This window comes from Caretta caretta, chromosome 6 (assembly GCF_965140235.1).
Source record: "Caretta caretta isolate rCarCar2 chromosome 6, rCarCar1.hap1, whole genome shotgun sequence".
NCBI classification, from domain to species: Eukaryota; Metazoa; Chordata; order Testudines; family Cheloniidae; genus Caretta; species Caretta caretta.
In genome coordinates, this window is record NC_134211.1 from 48,351,147 (window position 1) to 48,367,415 (window position 16,269).

Consider the following 16,269-nt stretch of genomic DNA (forward strand, 5'->3'; position numbering starts at 1 on the left):
TGAACACAGTGTACTTAGAGTTCCAGAAAGGCTTTGACAAGGTCCCTCACCAAAGGCTCTTACGTAAATGAAGTTGTCATGGGATAAGAGGGAAGATCCTTTCATGCATTGAGAACTGGTTAAAAGACAGAGAACAAAGGGTAGTAATGGTAAATTTTCAGAATGGAAAGGGGTAAGTAGTGGTGTTCCCCAAGAGTCAGTCCTAGGACCAATCCTATTCAACTTATTCATAAATGATCTGGAGAAAGGGGTAAACAGTGAGGTGGCAAAGTTTGCAGATGATACGAAACTGCTCAAGATAGTCAAGACCAAAGCAGACTGTGAAGAACTTCAAAAAGATCTCACAAAACTAAGTGACTGGGGATGAATAGCAAATGAAATTTAATGTGGATAAATGTAAAGCAATGCACATACAATATGATGGGGGCTAATTTAGCTACAACTAATCAGGAGAAAGATCTTGGAGTCATTGTGGATAGTTCTCTGAAGATGACCACACAGTGTGCAGTGGTAGTCAAAAAAGCAAACGGGATGTTAGGAATCATTAAAAAAGGGATAGAGAATAAGACAGAGAATATCTTCTTGCCCTTATATAAATCTATGGTATGCCCACATCTTGAATACTGCGTACAGATATGGTCCCCTTATCTCAAAAAAGATATACTGGCATTAGAAAAGGTTCAGAAAAGGGCAACTAAAATGATTAGGGGTTTGGAACGGGTCCCATAGGAGGAGAGATTAAAGAGGCTAGGACTTTTCAGCTTGAAAAAGTGGAGACTAAGGTGGGGCTATGACAGAGGGATATAAAATCATGAGTGGTGTGGAGAAAGTGAATAAGGAAAAGTTATTTACTTGTTCCCATTATATAAGAACTAGGGGGCCACCAAATGAAATTAATGGGCAGTAGGTTTAAAACAAATAAAAGGAAGTTCTTCACACAGCGCACAGTCAACCAGTGGAACTCCTTGCCTGAGGAGGTTGTGAAAGTTAGGAATATAACGGGGTTTAAAAGAGAACTGGATAAATTCATGGAGGCTAAGTCCATTAATGGCTATTAGCCAGGATAGGTAAGGAATGGTGGCCCAAACCTGTGTTAGAGGGTGGAGATGGATGGCAGGAGGAAAATCATTACCTGTTTGGTTCACTCCCTCTGGGGCACCTGGCATTGGCCACTGTCGGTAGACAAGAATCATAGAATATCAGGGTTGGAAGGGACCTCAGGAGGCCATCTAGTCCAACCCCCTGCTCAAAGCAGGACCAGTCCCCAACTAAATCATCCCAGGCAGGACTTTGTCAAACCTTACCTTGACCTCCAGGATACTGGGCTGGATGGAAGTCCATAGAAAGCACTTCAAATAACCTTTTTTCTTTTTAACCACCCATGTAATTGAAATTCATTTTCAAATATTGTATTGATAGATTCATGTAGCACTCAGATTTGCAAGTCTAGTTCATTTGGAAAGAGAGACTTTTCTCTTTATTATTTGGCAGGAGGGATGTGTTTTACATTACAAATTCAGTTCCTGTCTGCCTCCTGTTTTTTCTGGGACTATGAACTATAGCATGACTACATAACCACATCAAGCAAGTAAAATCACCATATCAATTGAGGTTGAGCAATTTTTACTCAGACTTTAAACCAGTAGCATTTATTTAATTCAAATGGCCAATTGACATGTCCGGGAAGGGAGACGGAAGAGGGGATTTTAATTGTAGTGCTTGCTGAATCTTTATTAAAGAGATGAAAAACCATATACATCAGAGCTCTCCAACAAGTCCTTCCACAAAATCAGTAAGGACAGGATGTGACGTTTGAAAGTACTAAAGTACCTACCGTCCTCCCCAAAAACTAACCCACCTTCTCTCCAGGGAAGAAGCAGCGAAAAAAAAAAAAAAAAAAAAAAGTCTATCAATCCGTTATTTTCCAGTACCGGTCCTCTATAAAGCAAGGTTTAAAATTGGAATAAAGTGTTTTTAATGAGACATTTAGATTATCCATATTTAATGCCCCTTATTCAAATTATAACATCCCTGCCTCAAGGTAACTTTTTTATTTCATTGGGTCCTTTGTTCGGTTAAATTCACGCTAACCAATGTTGTTGCAATGGGGTGGGGGCGATACTCTGTAGAGTTATCACGTTTTATCCTTTGGCAAAAAAGTCCCCACTTTTTGCTTATTTTATTGTATTTTATAGCCGTTTAATAGGCGTCTCGATGTTCGTGTTTTCCATAGGTCTCATCGCCACAGTATGTATCTTAGCGCTCCCCCGGAATTTGCAATCCTTCGAGACTAGTACTTTCATGTGGCTCATTCAGGTTCTCCCAGTTTGACAAGCCTGACTCGTTGAAATAAGCAATAAAAATAATGTTGAAATGAGCTCTGCAGAGCAGCAGCAGGAAGGCGCAGCACCAGAGGATGCATGGATAATGGGCTCTGGAAAGCTGCCGGAGGTGCAGAGAGAGTGGGAAGCGCAATGGAGACGGTGGGTCTCCCGGAGTGCGGTCTAGGGAGCAGCTCCGAGCCCAGAAGCAACGAGTCTTGCGTAGACAAAGGGATCCGGGGGGCAAGCCGACAGGGGCGCTCGGGCAGCGCGGCTCGGGCCGCAGGCGGAACCCCAGCAGCCCTGGAGCTTGGGCAGCCATATCCCACCTCCTGACGTGCGATGGAAGAACAGGAAATGGGAGTCTGGGAGAAACGGAAATTGCAACAGCAGCCGAGCTAGGAAGCAGCAGCTGCAGAAGCTGTGCAGTCGGGAAGTGAGCTGGGAACAAAGTAAGTGGCATGAGCGCAATCCCCGGGGCAAAAAGCTGGGGATGAGGAGGAGACATTTGCTTTTCCGTATTCTCCCCTTTCCCCCGGGGGACGCTGCGGCCGCCTTCATCTCTGTGCCAGTTGTTTTGCTCTTCAAAGCGGTGGGTGTCAAAAGGAAGTCAGGCCACCCACCGTCTTTTTGAGGGGCGGGGAACAACCGACCCGGGGTTGGTTCACCACATCTCTCCCTTTTAGCCCCAGTAAAGCGAGCGGGAGCGAGTCTTGGGCCCGCCCTGGCTTGAGTTGGGGGGTGGGGCTGGACGAGTGTGGCTGCTGAAGGTGGTGGGGTTAGAGGAGGCTGCGGCGGAGCTGAACTTTCTCTTACGGGCTAACCCCCCAGCTGAGCAGCACGGTTTGATGACGGAGCTCCGGCTCTGTGTTGCGGTCTGAGCGGGGGAGGCTTAGGGCGGGGGCAGGGTACTGTCTGCCCCAGAAAGGTGTTAATGATTTGGTCTGCAGCACTCCCCCCTGATACGCCCTGTGCAGCTACATGACTAACTTTCTTTGTTTTCTCTCTCCCCCCCTTATCCCGTCCTCCTGAACTGTGGCTGTTTAACCATGGCCTTCAGCTAGTCCCCCCCTCTCCCTGGGACATGCGAGTGAGTGTGTGTGTGTGTGGGGGGGGGGGGTTGGTATGTGTGTGAACTAGGCAGTTTGAGCTTTTCCCTGGGTCTCTCTTTCTGAGATGAGGAAGTGGATTTCTCTGGGATACTGGGTGGGTGCAGCAGAGCTCTTCATTCTTTCCCTAGGTTTACCCGTTTGAGATTGGGGGCAAGGTTTCCACTCTGTGCCTGGGAGGCTTGTGGTAGCTGTCCATGTTACTGTCTAAAAGCCAGTCATCCCCTACTGAATCTGTGATTAAATGCAGATGGGTGTGACTGATTCCAGGGCCTACAGCAGCTGTCTCTGTATAAGACTTCAGGAGGGAATGGGGTGTCTTTCTGTAATCAGACAAATGAGGAACAAAGCATCATTAGGCGCAGCTGACTCCTAATTCGTTTTCCTTTGGAAGGAGTCACTGTCATCTTGGAAAAAAGAAAAGGAGGACTTGTGGCACCTTAGAGACTAACAAATTTACAGCTGCTACTCTGAAACCTGTCATCTGGGATTAATTTTAAGTCTGGTTTTTAACATGGCCTCTGGTGATGAAAGATTCTTCATGTGTCTCACTCACAGGTTATTTCTGTGTGTGACAATCTCATTCATTCAAACTGTCAAAGCTTGATAGCCCTGCAGGCCTGACAGTCTTTCAGTGTCTATCCGGAGTAGAAAACTGGTTATATTCTGAGTGAGACGGTAAATAATTAGTGCAATACACTTCTTTTTCATTGGCTTTCTTGGTGCTTTCCAGTAGGACTTCCACAATTGGGTACTGTGATGGATTTGGAGCTACTCAGTAATATTCATAGGTATTGTATGTTGATCTTGTTATTGGGATGCTTACTGTGTGACTATATTGGGTTAACTCAGTAAAGAGCTGTCTGAAGAAATAGGTAGGTAGAATATTGAATGAAGGTAGGCTCTTCTCAGCAAACAGAAGGGACTGTGCCAAAACTGCTAGCTTTGATTATTTTTGTTTCCTCCAACCTACGAAACTGGTTTTGACCAGATGGATTGGGAACACCAATCAGAACAAAGAAGCTCTGACAGGATTGAAAAGGGACCCTTTCTCAAGAGAGGGCCAGTAGTTAAACTGTTCAGGGGAACCAGACCAAGACACACAACTGCCCCTGGCTGTGTCTGGAGACTTTATACCTTTCTAGGTTCTAGGAGGGTGGTAAGCTGGATGTGCATCTATTGCCATTTTAAAATCCCATTTTTCTTCTAATGCTTTGGTCTGTTTTGAAGAAAGCGGTGTGATCACTGGTCACAGGCTTCCAAAGGTGCCTGCACTCAGTTGGGCCTGCAGGTTAATAATGGTGGATACCCAGGCCTCAGTTCCCAGAGAGGTGTGGGAGAATTGCAAAATTCCTCTTGAGATAGGCCTCCTGCCTTTGCCTAACATCTGAATGGGTACACTCTGAGAGATCACAAAAGGAAAAGAGGTGCAGTTAGCCCTTTCACTGTGACAGGTACCCATCCATTATTTTGACTCCAACAAGCACTTCTAGATATAGCATTGCTGACCAAGTTAATTGACTGGCACCTCCCTCTCGTTCAGGGAACCTGTTCTTAGCCCGTTGTGGGAGAAGGGAGCTTGAATTCCTCTACTTCCAAATATGCTCTGTGGAAAACTCTGTGGCTGCTGATTCGTCAACATAATAAAGGACAGAAATGGCCTGATAAATCAAAAGCATATATTTAGCCTCTGTGTGTTTTGAACTGCAGTTCCCTTTTTCCAGAAATTTGACCACATGAGTCAGTGACTCCTGGATACAGTATGGATCATGTTTCTCTGTAGTCTAGTTGGAAAGAGATCTGCCAGATACAGATACAGCAACTACTGAGGAAACCTATTATGGTGGGGCTGCAAATTATGCCTAGTAGAAAATGAGAAAATGTATCTGATTTTAATTATTATTGCTATATCTTTATAGTTACCCTAACAGAACTCTGGTTGGGGGACAGAGGGGGGAGAGGATGGACATTTGTTATAGTATGGTCTTGGACCAGGATTTTTTAAAATACTGTTTATAAAAAGTCCTTCAGCTTCCAGTCTTTCTTGACTACCACTTTTAACAAGGTTGAGGAGGAAACAAATACATTCAGAGTTAGGCTTGAATATTGCTAAACTCAGAATTGATTGAATTATCTTGTAACTTGTAGGCTGCAGTGTAAACACTGAATAGCCATGTAATTCACAAAAGCCAGCTTATTTGTTGGGGAGCTGCCTAAGACAGCCAATGGGAAATGCTGACCAGAAGGGTCAGTGCTAAGCCCCACACTTCTCACAGAGGTAAGTACCTAAGTCCAGGCTGCAGGGAGCGGCCTACCTGTACATGACAATCCATGAATGGATACCACCACCTGGAGTCAGATGGCTTAGGTGTCTAAGGTGTTTCTTGTGGAGAATGAGTTAGGCACCTGCCTCTCTTCCAGCAAAATGGCTTGAGGAGGAAGTGGTGTGGTGCTGATCTTTTAATTCTTAGCCTAGTGATTAGAGCACTCATCTTGGATGTTGGAGATCCAGGTTCATTTCCTGTCCCCCCCTTCCCTCCAGAGAGGGGGGGAGAATTTGAACCAGGGGCTCCCTCTGTTCTGTTGAAGCAGTTCCACTGTGGATAAATAATGAAAGAGTGGTTGGAGCATGGGATTTGGATCCAGAGTCTCCCACCTCCCAGATGAGCACCCTAACCACTGGACTACAGTGTTACTTGTATTCTTTCTCCCTAGCTCAATGAGAACAATCATCATGAGAGACTGAGGGACCCCTACATAGTTCAGTGGCTAGCACATGTTCCTGAGAGGTAGGAGACACCTGTTCAAATACTTTCTCCTGCTCTGTTAGCAAAAGGAGAATTGAACCTGGGTCTCCCACATCCCAGGGGAGTGCTCTAACCAGTGGACTAAAAGTTATAAGGTTCTACTCAATTTTGAATGGGACCCAATCTGGCAGGCTCCCTCTGGACACACCTGTTGTAGTGGGCACTTGCACACAGCTTAGGTGGCCTGTCTTCCCCGGTTCATGAATTGGCCTAGGGGTTAGGTGGAAGATAGGTGACCAGATGCCTAGAGGTTGTGTGCTGCTGCCTGAGGCAGAAATATAGGCATCAAGTAAGTTTAGGTGCCTATACAGTTCGGTGGGAGTTTTGTGGATTGCATGGACATAGGTGTTTGAGTCTGGGGTTTAGGCATCAAAATACTTTTTTGGATCCCTCCCTAAGTGACTGACAGAAATGGAAGTATAGTGTAATCGCATGTAAAAGCACATACTTGGAACATTTATGTATATATTAAAATAAATATATATATATATATATATATAGCTGGCACTGCAGAAGCCCTCCTGTCGACATAGCACTGTTTACACTTGGGGTTAGGTCAATGTAACTACATCACTCAGGGGTGTAGGAAAATCCAACATAAGTTTGTAGTATAGACCAAGCCTCAGTCTTTCTAGCAGAACAGAAGCAATTATGTTCCCTGTCCTAAGGCACTTCCAATCAAACAACATCAGACAGTGCAGTCCAACACAAACACCAAGTGGAGGTTCAGTGTTAAAATGGTTGAGACTCAAAAATGTGTGTGGCTAAAAGAGTTGTTTTGAATGAAGACTGGCAGATTTTAGACGGGAGGGAATTTCTGGTATATGGGGTGGCACGGAAAAAGGCACAAAGTTGAATGGGAGAATATACTAAAGATAAGGGCATAAATGCAGAAAACCTAGTATTTAAATTAAAAAAACTTGAAAATATTGAATTTTAGAGAGTGAGTGGTTTAACTATTGTTTGTCCTTAATTTTTATAGAAACTGGAGATGGGGAGGTATATAAGGTTATCATGCCTTTTTGTCTTCTCTGCTCCTATTCTTTTTAAGGCCTCCCTGGAGATTACTCCATAGTTTTCTACCTCAGGGCTGGTCTATATTTACAGTGCTGCAGTGGTGCAGCTGCACCACTGTAGTGCTTAGTGAAGATACTACCTATGCCTAGATACTGCATCTCCTGGAGAGGTGGTTGGTAGCTCTGTCTAGAGCCCTATATGGATACACAAATGTGTATGCACATCCGATCCACAGATAATTTTTGCGGATATCCGCATCCGTGGATTTGCAGGGCTCTACGCTGGGGTCCGGGCTGAGGCTCCAAGGCATCCTCCCTACAGGAGCCCGGTTGGGGAGAGCCTCGTGGGCAGCTGTGGGGCACCCACACAGAGTCGCAGACACTCCACGTGCCCTCAGCCGGGCGGAGAACCTTGGGGGCGGGGACACGGCTGGGGCTGCTCTCATCGTGGGCAGGTGGAGGGTCTGCCACAGCTCCCTGGCTGGGCTCCATGCTGGTCCGGCAGGGGGGAGTGGGCAGACCTGTGGAGTTGCCCAGGGCAGGTAGCGGCTCCCCACAGCTGCCCGCCCAGCTCTTACCGTGGCCAGGCTGCGGTTCCGAGCCGTTCCCCATCCCTGGCCGGAGCCGAGTTGGGGAGAGCCATGCGAGCAGCTGTAGGGAGCTGCGGCGGACTTAAGGGGATTTTTTCCTTCTGCTTTATACTGAAACATTATGCAAACAGAGTAATAATATGTGTACATATTTTTAATCAATGAATATCTTTAAAAATGTAGTATGTGTACTGCTATTGCCTGCAAGTGGACAAATGCCTTCTAAATCTAAAACATTTTAAATTGTTCAGATTGTTTTCATAATACTTGATATCTGAATCTCATTAATGTAAAACCTGAAAGGAACCTACAGAATATAGCATTTAGCAATTGCTGTGCTCATCATTACTAAAGGCTAGAAAAAATATTACTTTTAAGACATAAGTACACATATCTGAGTGTTAATAGCTTTTTGTGAAGCAAACTTTAATGAGAAGACCCATTTGAACAGAGCTCATCAGTGGTTTATCACATGTTACTAATAAATGAAGTAAGCCCACACATTTTGACTCTTACCAGAAGAAACTTCCTCATTCTCTTTGAAAGAATGCCAGTTATTATTTCTGGCCTTTTTTTAATGCCAATAGAAAAACCACAGGGAGCTATCAGTCTGGTTTGCAAATGCAACTGGACAACTGATACTATTAGTAACCACATCTGCTGTAACTGCCAATATTACGAATGTTGTTTAGTTAAACAATTTACTTCTCTAGTATATTCGGAATATTGGACTAGTCCTTAATCAACCCAGTCATAATGTGAAATGAATTTAAGTGCAACTCCAGTGTGACAGTACTTCATTTGATGGTGTTTCAGATGTGGAAGGCTACTGCAGGTCATGCCATTTCAGTCAACCAGAGTGATGGAGCTGACGACTGGGAGACAGATCCTGATTTTGAGGTACAGTAACTCCTCGCTTAACATTGTAGTTATGTTCCTGAAAAATGTGACTTTAAGCGAAATGATGTAAAGCGAATCCAGTTTCCCCATAAGAATTAATGTAAAGGGAGGAGCTGGGTTTAGGTTCCAGGGAAAAAATTTTCACCAGACAAAAGACTATATTATATATATGTATACACAGTATAAGTTTTAAACAAACAATTTAATACTGTACACAGCAATGATGATTGTGACGCTTGGTTAGGGTGACCAGACGTCCCGATTTTTAGTTCTTTGTCCCACGGCCCGATGTTGCGGCTTTGGACACTCCAGCTGCTTTTTTTTATTTTTTTTGGTTCGGCAACTCTGCTCCGGCCGCTTTTATTTATTTATTTATTTATTTATTTATTTATTTTTTGCTTCCCCCATGTGTCCCGATATTTTGTCCATTTCATCTGGTCACCCTAAGCTTGGTTGAGATGGTGAAGTCAGAGGATGGAAGAGGGTGGGATATTTCTTACAGGGAATGCCTTACTGGTAAATGATGAACTAGCACTTGGCTGAGCCCTCAAGGGTTAACACATTGTTGTTAATGTAGCCTCATACTCTAAAAGGCAGCACAGATGGAGGGAGGGGAGACAGCATGGCAGATAGAGACACACACCCTGTGTGAGAGAGGGAGAGATGCACATTGCCCCTTTTAAGTACTCTGACCCCACTCTAAGTACATTCCCTTTTAAACTAGATCAGGAAGTTGAGACAGCAGCTGCTGCCTACAAGCTCCATGTCCTGAGCACTGTTGTTCCCGCCCTGCTCTATGGAGATGGGGTAAGCAGGGTGCAGGAACAGGGGGGGAACAGTAGCGCCCCCCCACCCCCCCCCCCCAGCAAGCAGGAGACTCCAGGGAGCAGCTCCAAGGCAGAGGGCAGGAGCAGCACATGACAGTATGGGGAGGTACGGGGCTGCGGAAGTTGAGACGGCTGCCACACAGGGAACTTAGGGGAGCAGGGAGCTGACAGGGAGGCTGCTGGTCCACCCTGGTTCCAAGCCCCCACTAGCTAGCTCCAACAGGCTGCTCTTTCTGCAAGCAGTGGACAAAGCAGGCGGCTGCCAAACAACGTTATAAGGGAGCATTGCACAACTTTAAACAAGCATGCTCTCTAATTGATCAGCAGCAAAACAATGTTAACCAGGACAACTTTAAGTGAGGAGTTACTGTATGGTTCTCAAACTTTATTATTTAAGCACTAACGATGCTATATGATGAAGATAGTTCCTGCTCTGAAGAGCTATATCTAAGCAAGATATGAAGAGTAGATGGGAAATATTTGGCAGCCTGTATGAGAAAATAAGTAGTTTCCTTTTGTGTGCGTGTGATTGATTAAATTGCTTTATTTAGGTGGGCACTGAAGGAAAAAGAGAAGGGTTTAAATGAAGACTTTGTAATGATTTTGAACTGGGAGTGTGTTCTATTCATTGGCGATGACAGAAAAGACAGGGAGGTGGTTGTAGTAGAAACAGGTGAATGTGGCAATGAGGTTGTTAACTAATCTTTCTTGTTTCAGTGGCATGAGAGAGCCTTAAGGCCTTCAAAGTGCTGAAACTCTGAAATCTTGGGTTAAAGTCTAATAGTTTTTTACTTATTTTACATGTCTTTGACAGAATGATGTGAGTGAGAAAGAACAGCGCTGGGGTGCTAAAACTGTGCAAGGATCTGGACATCAAGAACACATCAAGTAAACTAGCTCTTCTTGATTCCTTTGTGACTGTTAATGTAGGCAATTTTTGATAAGTTCAGATCCTTAGTAACTTACATCCTGATGGATAAAATACAAGAGGCTCTCTATAGAGCATTGGTTACACAAATCCTTTCCAAAGTTGCTAGTCCTTTATGGCTCCCAGCATCTCTAGTTGTAAAATAAGATAAGAATTGATGTTATAGTGTTTTCTTCACTGTAAACATGATTCTTCTTGCCTCCTTTGTGACTGCAGGCACCTAAAAAGTCTTGCTTTCTGGCTATAGGTTGTACAATTGCTCTTTGTAATATTCACAATTACACACGGGTGCTCAGGTGAAAAGATGTATATCACCATATGACATGGACATTTTTGAGGCATAGCTCCATTTCCTGGGGATAGATTTAGGCCCTATATTCCTAGAATTGGCTTAAAAAATTGTCATCCTAACTTCTAAAAATTCTGGCATGCCAAAATATATTGTAACAATATTTTAGCCTCTATCTGAAAGGAAAATGCATGTGTCACAATGGACCATCAGCTCACGAGCTTGTTTAAATGGTAAGGTGCCTTTACAACCAAATTCTCAATCTCGTACTTCTTAACAAGGCATACTTGAAATTTTAGTCTCAAAACTGACTTCTGCTTTTGAAAGCTAAAGAGTGTTCTAGCTCTTCCTTCTATCTTACATATTCATAGGGCACTAGTCACTGCAGTATGTGGGTGCCCATTGTTTGCTGAAGGAGTAAAAGGTCACAAATGCTGAAAATAGGGAATTATTTTTAATAGTTAAATGGCCTACTTTGAGCAGAAAACATCTGCTCAATGTGCAGCAGTAGTGAAAAAAGCTAACAACGTTTGGAACCATTAGGAAAGGGATAGATCGTAAGACAGAAAATATCATAATGCCACTATATAAATACATGCTATGCCCACACTTTGAATGCTGCGTACAGTTCTGGTTGCCTCTTCTCAAAAAACTGGAATTGGAAAAGGTACAGAGAAGGACAACAAAAGTGGGGTATGGAACAGCTTCCATGTGAGGAGAGAATAAAAAGATTGGGACCATTCAGCTTGGAAAAGAGATGACGAAGGAGGGGACACTATGACAGGGGTCTCTACAATCGTGACTGGTGTGGAGAAAGTGAATAAGGAAGTGTTGTTTCCCCTTCACATAACACAAGAATCAGAGGTCACTCAAATTAATAGGCAGCAGGTTTAAGAGAAACAAAAGGAAATACACCTTCATAAAATGCACAGTCAGCTTGGGGAACTCATTGCTGGGATGTTGTGAAGGCCAGAACTATAACTATTAGCTAAGATGATAAGCGATGCAACCTCATGGTCTGGGTGTCCTAAGCCTCTAACTGACTAAAACCGGGAGTGGACAACAGGGGATGGATCACTTGATAATTGCCCTGTTCTGTTCATTCCCTTTGAAGCATCTGGCACTAGCCACTGTTGGAAGACTGGATACAGGGCTAGATGGACTGTTGGTCTGACCCAGTACAGCAATTCTTGTGTACTTGAGGGATCAGTTTTACTCTCTGGAGTACATTGCTGATATTTACAGGCTAAATATACAGCAGTTATGCTTTAGGCAGCTTTAAACTCATGTGAGAAGTGTCAAGCACAGATCATTGGTTTTCCCTCTACATCCAGCCTCTTTTTCTGTTTCCAGAGAGAGAGCTTGGCGGAAGGGAAAGGAAATCAACCTATTTTCAGCTCCTCCTTGTTTTATATTAATGTCCAAAAGCCTCAACTGGAATTAGGACCCCATTGCAGTAGGTATTGTACAAATGCACTGGAAGAGATGGTCCCTGCCATGAAAAGCTTACAGTCTTTTTTTCCCCCCCTCTCTCCCCCCTCAAAAAAACCCCCACACTAGGGGAGAACTAACAAGAAAGGGGTGAGGAGGGGAAGAGAGAATGGTACAGTGATGAGGGTCATATAAATACCTAATTAGGGTAAACAAAAAAAAAATCATATTTGGTAACTAGGTAATCAACTTTTCAGGATTAATATCAAATAGCAAACTACTCTTCCCTGTTATAGCCCCAATGCAGGATGGTAGATCTTAAAATGAAGGGTTCTGGATTTTTTTGGTTTTTAAAAACAGATTTCACAATGAAATGAATGTCAAAGTTCTTAAAACCAGACTTGAAGTGCTTGGTGTACTGAAGGGTTAAAAAAAAATAATAATTAAATACATATTGTACACTTACCAGCATTTATCTTCTAATCCTAAAGTTAAGATCAGGTTTTTGGGTGCAAAATTAGCACATCAAGTAGAAAGTCTTGTCTCTGAGGAAGTCTTAACGTTAACCATGTCTATAAAATTTATTATATAACTACCAGATTCTCTGTTTTAAAGCATTCACCAACTGAGAGAGAATGTGTTCCAAGAACACCAGAGCCTCAAGGAGAAAGAGCTTGAAACAGGACCAAAAGCTTCCCGTGGCTATGGAGGGAAGTTTGGTGTGGAACAAGACCGTATGGATAAAGTAAGTGTAAAATATCTTCTCAGGAGATGTATTGCGGATGGGTCTGATAATGCAAGCCTTACTCACCTAAGTAAATACCATTGTAGTCAGTGGGATGGGATTATTTTTGTGAATTAGGTGTGTCTATATAAAAGTTTTGCTGATTTAATTATATCAGTACAGTAAAAGTTGCAAACTCTCTAGTATATTTGCAGTTATATCTGTATAAAAGTGTTCATACTGCTATAGATTATTCCAGTTTGGGAATCAAAATAACTTATGACAGTATAAACCATCTTTATTCTGGTATAACTGTGTCTGCTCTAGGGCTTTTGCTGATGTAACTGTCAGCAAAATTATCACTCCACTAACGCTAATTATACTTGTAAAACCTTTCTGTAGATCTAGGCTCTGTGTGATCAGGTCCTGTGTCTCATTTTACTCAAGGGAGTTAATGGGTCATCTGTGAGTAACAAAGGGAAGCCTTTTTGAGAACTGATGTATTGGTGCTCCACACCTCTTCCTGGTCTTGTGATTTTTAGACCTGGTCTGCTTGCTCATGTCATGTGCTCATTAGTAAGGCTAAGATTTAGTCATGGGTAATTTTAGTAAAAATCATGGACCGATCACAGGCAATAAACAAAAAATCATAGCCCTGTGGTCTTTCTCCTCCTGTAAATGTGTAGGTTTCTAAAGATACTCTTCTAAATTAAGAAAGCACCTAGATATGCATAAATCCATTTTCCATTTCATTTGCTGCATCAATTCTTTGTGTACTTGCGACTGCCTAAGGATGAATGAATAAATATATGTATTTATATTTTCTTGAATTAGAAGCTAGCGCTCACTTCAAAAAAGTATGAAAAAATGAGCAGCGAGAAGTAACCCAGATACCCAGAAAATGGCTTTGTATTTTAGGCAGATTGCAACTATCATCTTTGAAATATAAACTATTGAGTCAATGTTTAAAACCACTGTCAACGTCAGTGCAAAGTATAAATATTAATGATCCTTAGGTTTTTTTTTAAAATAACTGCATGCTTACTGATGGTATTAACATTAAAAGATGCTGACTAGAAGTTGTTCTAGTTGCTCATCTGCCCCCATTAGTTATCCAGCTTGTAATATCATTGCAGCACAGTACTGCACGATAAGAAAATTAGAGCTAAAATATTGAGGCCTAAATAAGATTACATTTTAGTTTCTTGCTTAATTAACTTTGTGGGTACCTAGCAAGATGGCTTCCAAGATACTCCATTACCTGTTAATCATATCCAACAGATTTTGGTTTGTTTGTAGGCAGGGCCCTATTGTTTCACAGAAATTTGCTATATAACCCTCTGTACCCTTAAAACAGGCTAACACAAATCAGTGCAGAACTGGGGTAAGAGAATTATTGGATTAAGTTATTAAGTCTACCTTGTGGACTCCAAGCTCTCTCATGCTGGCTACTTATGCCTCCCCTCATCCATTTAGGATTCTCACTGAATGCATTAAATAAACAAATGCTAAGACTGCTTCTAAGTGGATGGGGTGGGGGGGAACGGAGTTAATAACAAATATTGCAGATAGTGCTGTATTTGTAACACCTAACTTTCTGTAAAAGAACAAAATTTTAACTGTCTGGATGTCTGCCCCATCAGTACTCATGATGGTACAAACGGATCTTTAAAATGATACCACAATACCATACAATTATTTATCCTTTAAAAGATCAGTCCTTTCCAAGAGCATCTACCTAGCTCTTCACTGCAGGCGAAATCCTGTTTCCTTTTAACTCAATGGGAGCTTAACCATTGACTTCAGTGGGCCAGGATTTTGCCCTGAAGTCTAAGTGTCATAAGTTTGATGTGGACCTAACTGATCACTTGCATAACTGCATGGGTCAGAGCTCCAGGATTAATTAAAATCTACCAGAGTACTGCTTCACCACGGGTTTCCAGGGGAGCTAGGTTTTTTTTAAATCAATCTTTTGAATATTTTAAATATACAGAGATACATCTTTGAGTACTTAACACTTGGTGTTTAGTTATGAAATAGGAAGAGACGCTTTCCATTCTGATGTGGTGCCATGGAAGAAGATAAAACAGTGTACAGATTTAATTATTTGAATTTGATAAAGCAGGAAGAAAAACATCTGGCTAAACATACAGTTTAAGACTTTTAAAACAGTGCTGTGGGATTTAGCCACCGATCTTCCACAAAGTTATTGAAAGATGTGTGAATAAATTATCTACACTGCTTTGAACATTTTTTTTTCCATCCCCTTAAAAAAGTCATTAATGTCACTGAAAACTGGCCACCACACGTTATCAACAAGCTACACGAAAGAGACATACTGGGTTGGTCAGAATTATAAAGAAGTATCTAACCTACATATAAATCAGAGTTGACATGCAGAATTTGGCAACATCTTTATTATATTCAGATTCATAATTTCCACATTTTGTAAGTGGACAATTGCTTCAGAATATTATGTTCAGCAAAGCTTCACCTCTCTGTTTTGAGAATATAATTCTTTGCAACTGGAGGTATTTTCAAAACTCACCTTTTGCTTAGCTAGCCAAGGCTTCTGGTGACCTTGTGCTCATTTAAAAAAGAGTCCAGTTTTATGTTTTATGCCAGTACTGAACTGCTCATTTCACAAGGATTTCAACTTGGGACACTCCTATTAGTGGCTCTCTGAATCAGCAGCAAACTTCCCAAAGCAAGGCTGATTGCAAAATGCAGTCTATTGGATTCTGGTATGGGCTGTGCATGTCTCATTTTTGTATTGTATTATCAGTCATCTTGACTCATGGAAGCAGCTTGGGTAAGTGTTAAGAAATGTATATGTGTTTCAGTGATAACATGTTCCCATACAATTTTCAGGCCAGTTGCCCAAATGCTTCTCTGGACAGAGTAGATGGTAGAACTTTGAGCCCAGGTGATTCATTTAATAAGATATTCGAGAATTCCAGTATGGAACTCCACCTAACATCTTCCTATTGTATCAGGGATGGTCAGTTGAATTTAAAATTCCAGTGTACTCCATATATGTCTGCCAGAGATATTAAAGCAATACTGTATTCTGCAGAGAAAGATGCTGATTTGGGAATCAAGGTTTTTAGTATTTTTTGCGTATCCCAGTAGGCTGAGAATGAAAAATAAGCATTCCTCAATGGCCAAATGTTCAGTGCAGATTGTTCTCAAAACCATCAAAAACTAAAGCACAAGTATTATATAGCTGCCAGGGTTCTGCTGATATAAGGTTATGTTCACTTGAATCAAAACCAATTCTCTACCTCCCTCCACTCATCTACAGATCCATGGGTACAGAGGGGCCTG

General features: G+C 42.3%; 1 protein-coding gene across 5 annotated transcripts in view; it reads left to right on the top strand.

The window, feature by feature from the left end:
- The first annotated feature begins 2,645 nt into the window (after positions 1–2,645).
- The window catches only part of CTTN (cortactin), a 36,470-nt gene continuing 22,846 nt past the window's right edge, over positions 2,646–16,269 (top strand). For 2 of the 5 annotated variants that reach the window (XM_075129485.1, XM_048855918.1), the window contains exons 1-3: positions 8,660–8,743; positions 10,385–10,458; positions 12,834–12,963. In XM_075129485.1, coding sequence (XP_074985586.1) covers positions 8,660–8,743; positions 10,385–10,458; positions 12,834–12,963 — 288 coding nt within the window. Of the gene's footprint in view, positions 2,774–4,202; positions 4,222–8,647; positions 8,744–10,384; positions 10,459–12,833; positions 12,964–16,269 lie in introns of those variants that run through there. The other 3 variants (XM_048855920.1, XM_075129484.1, XM_048855919.1) reach the window with 3 other exon arrangements.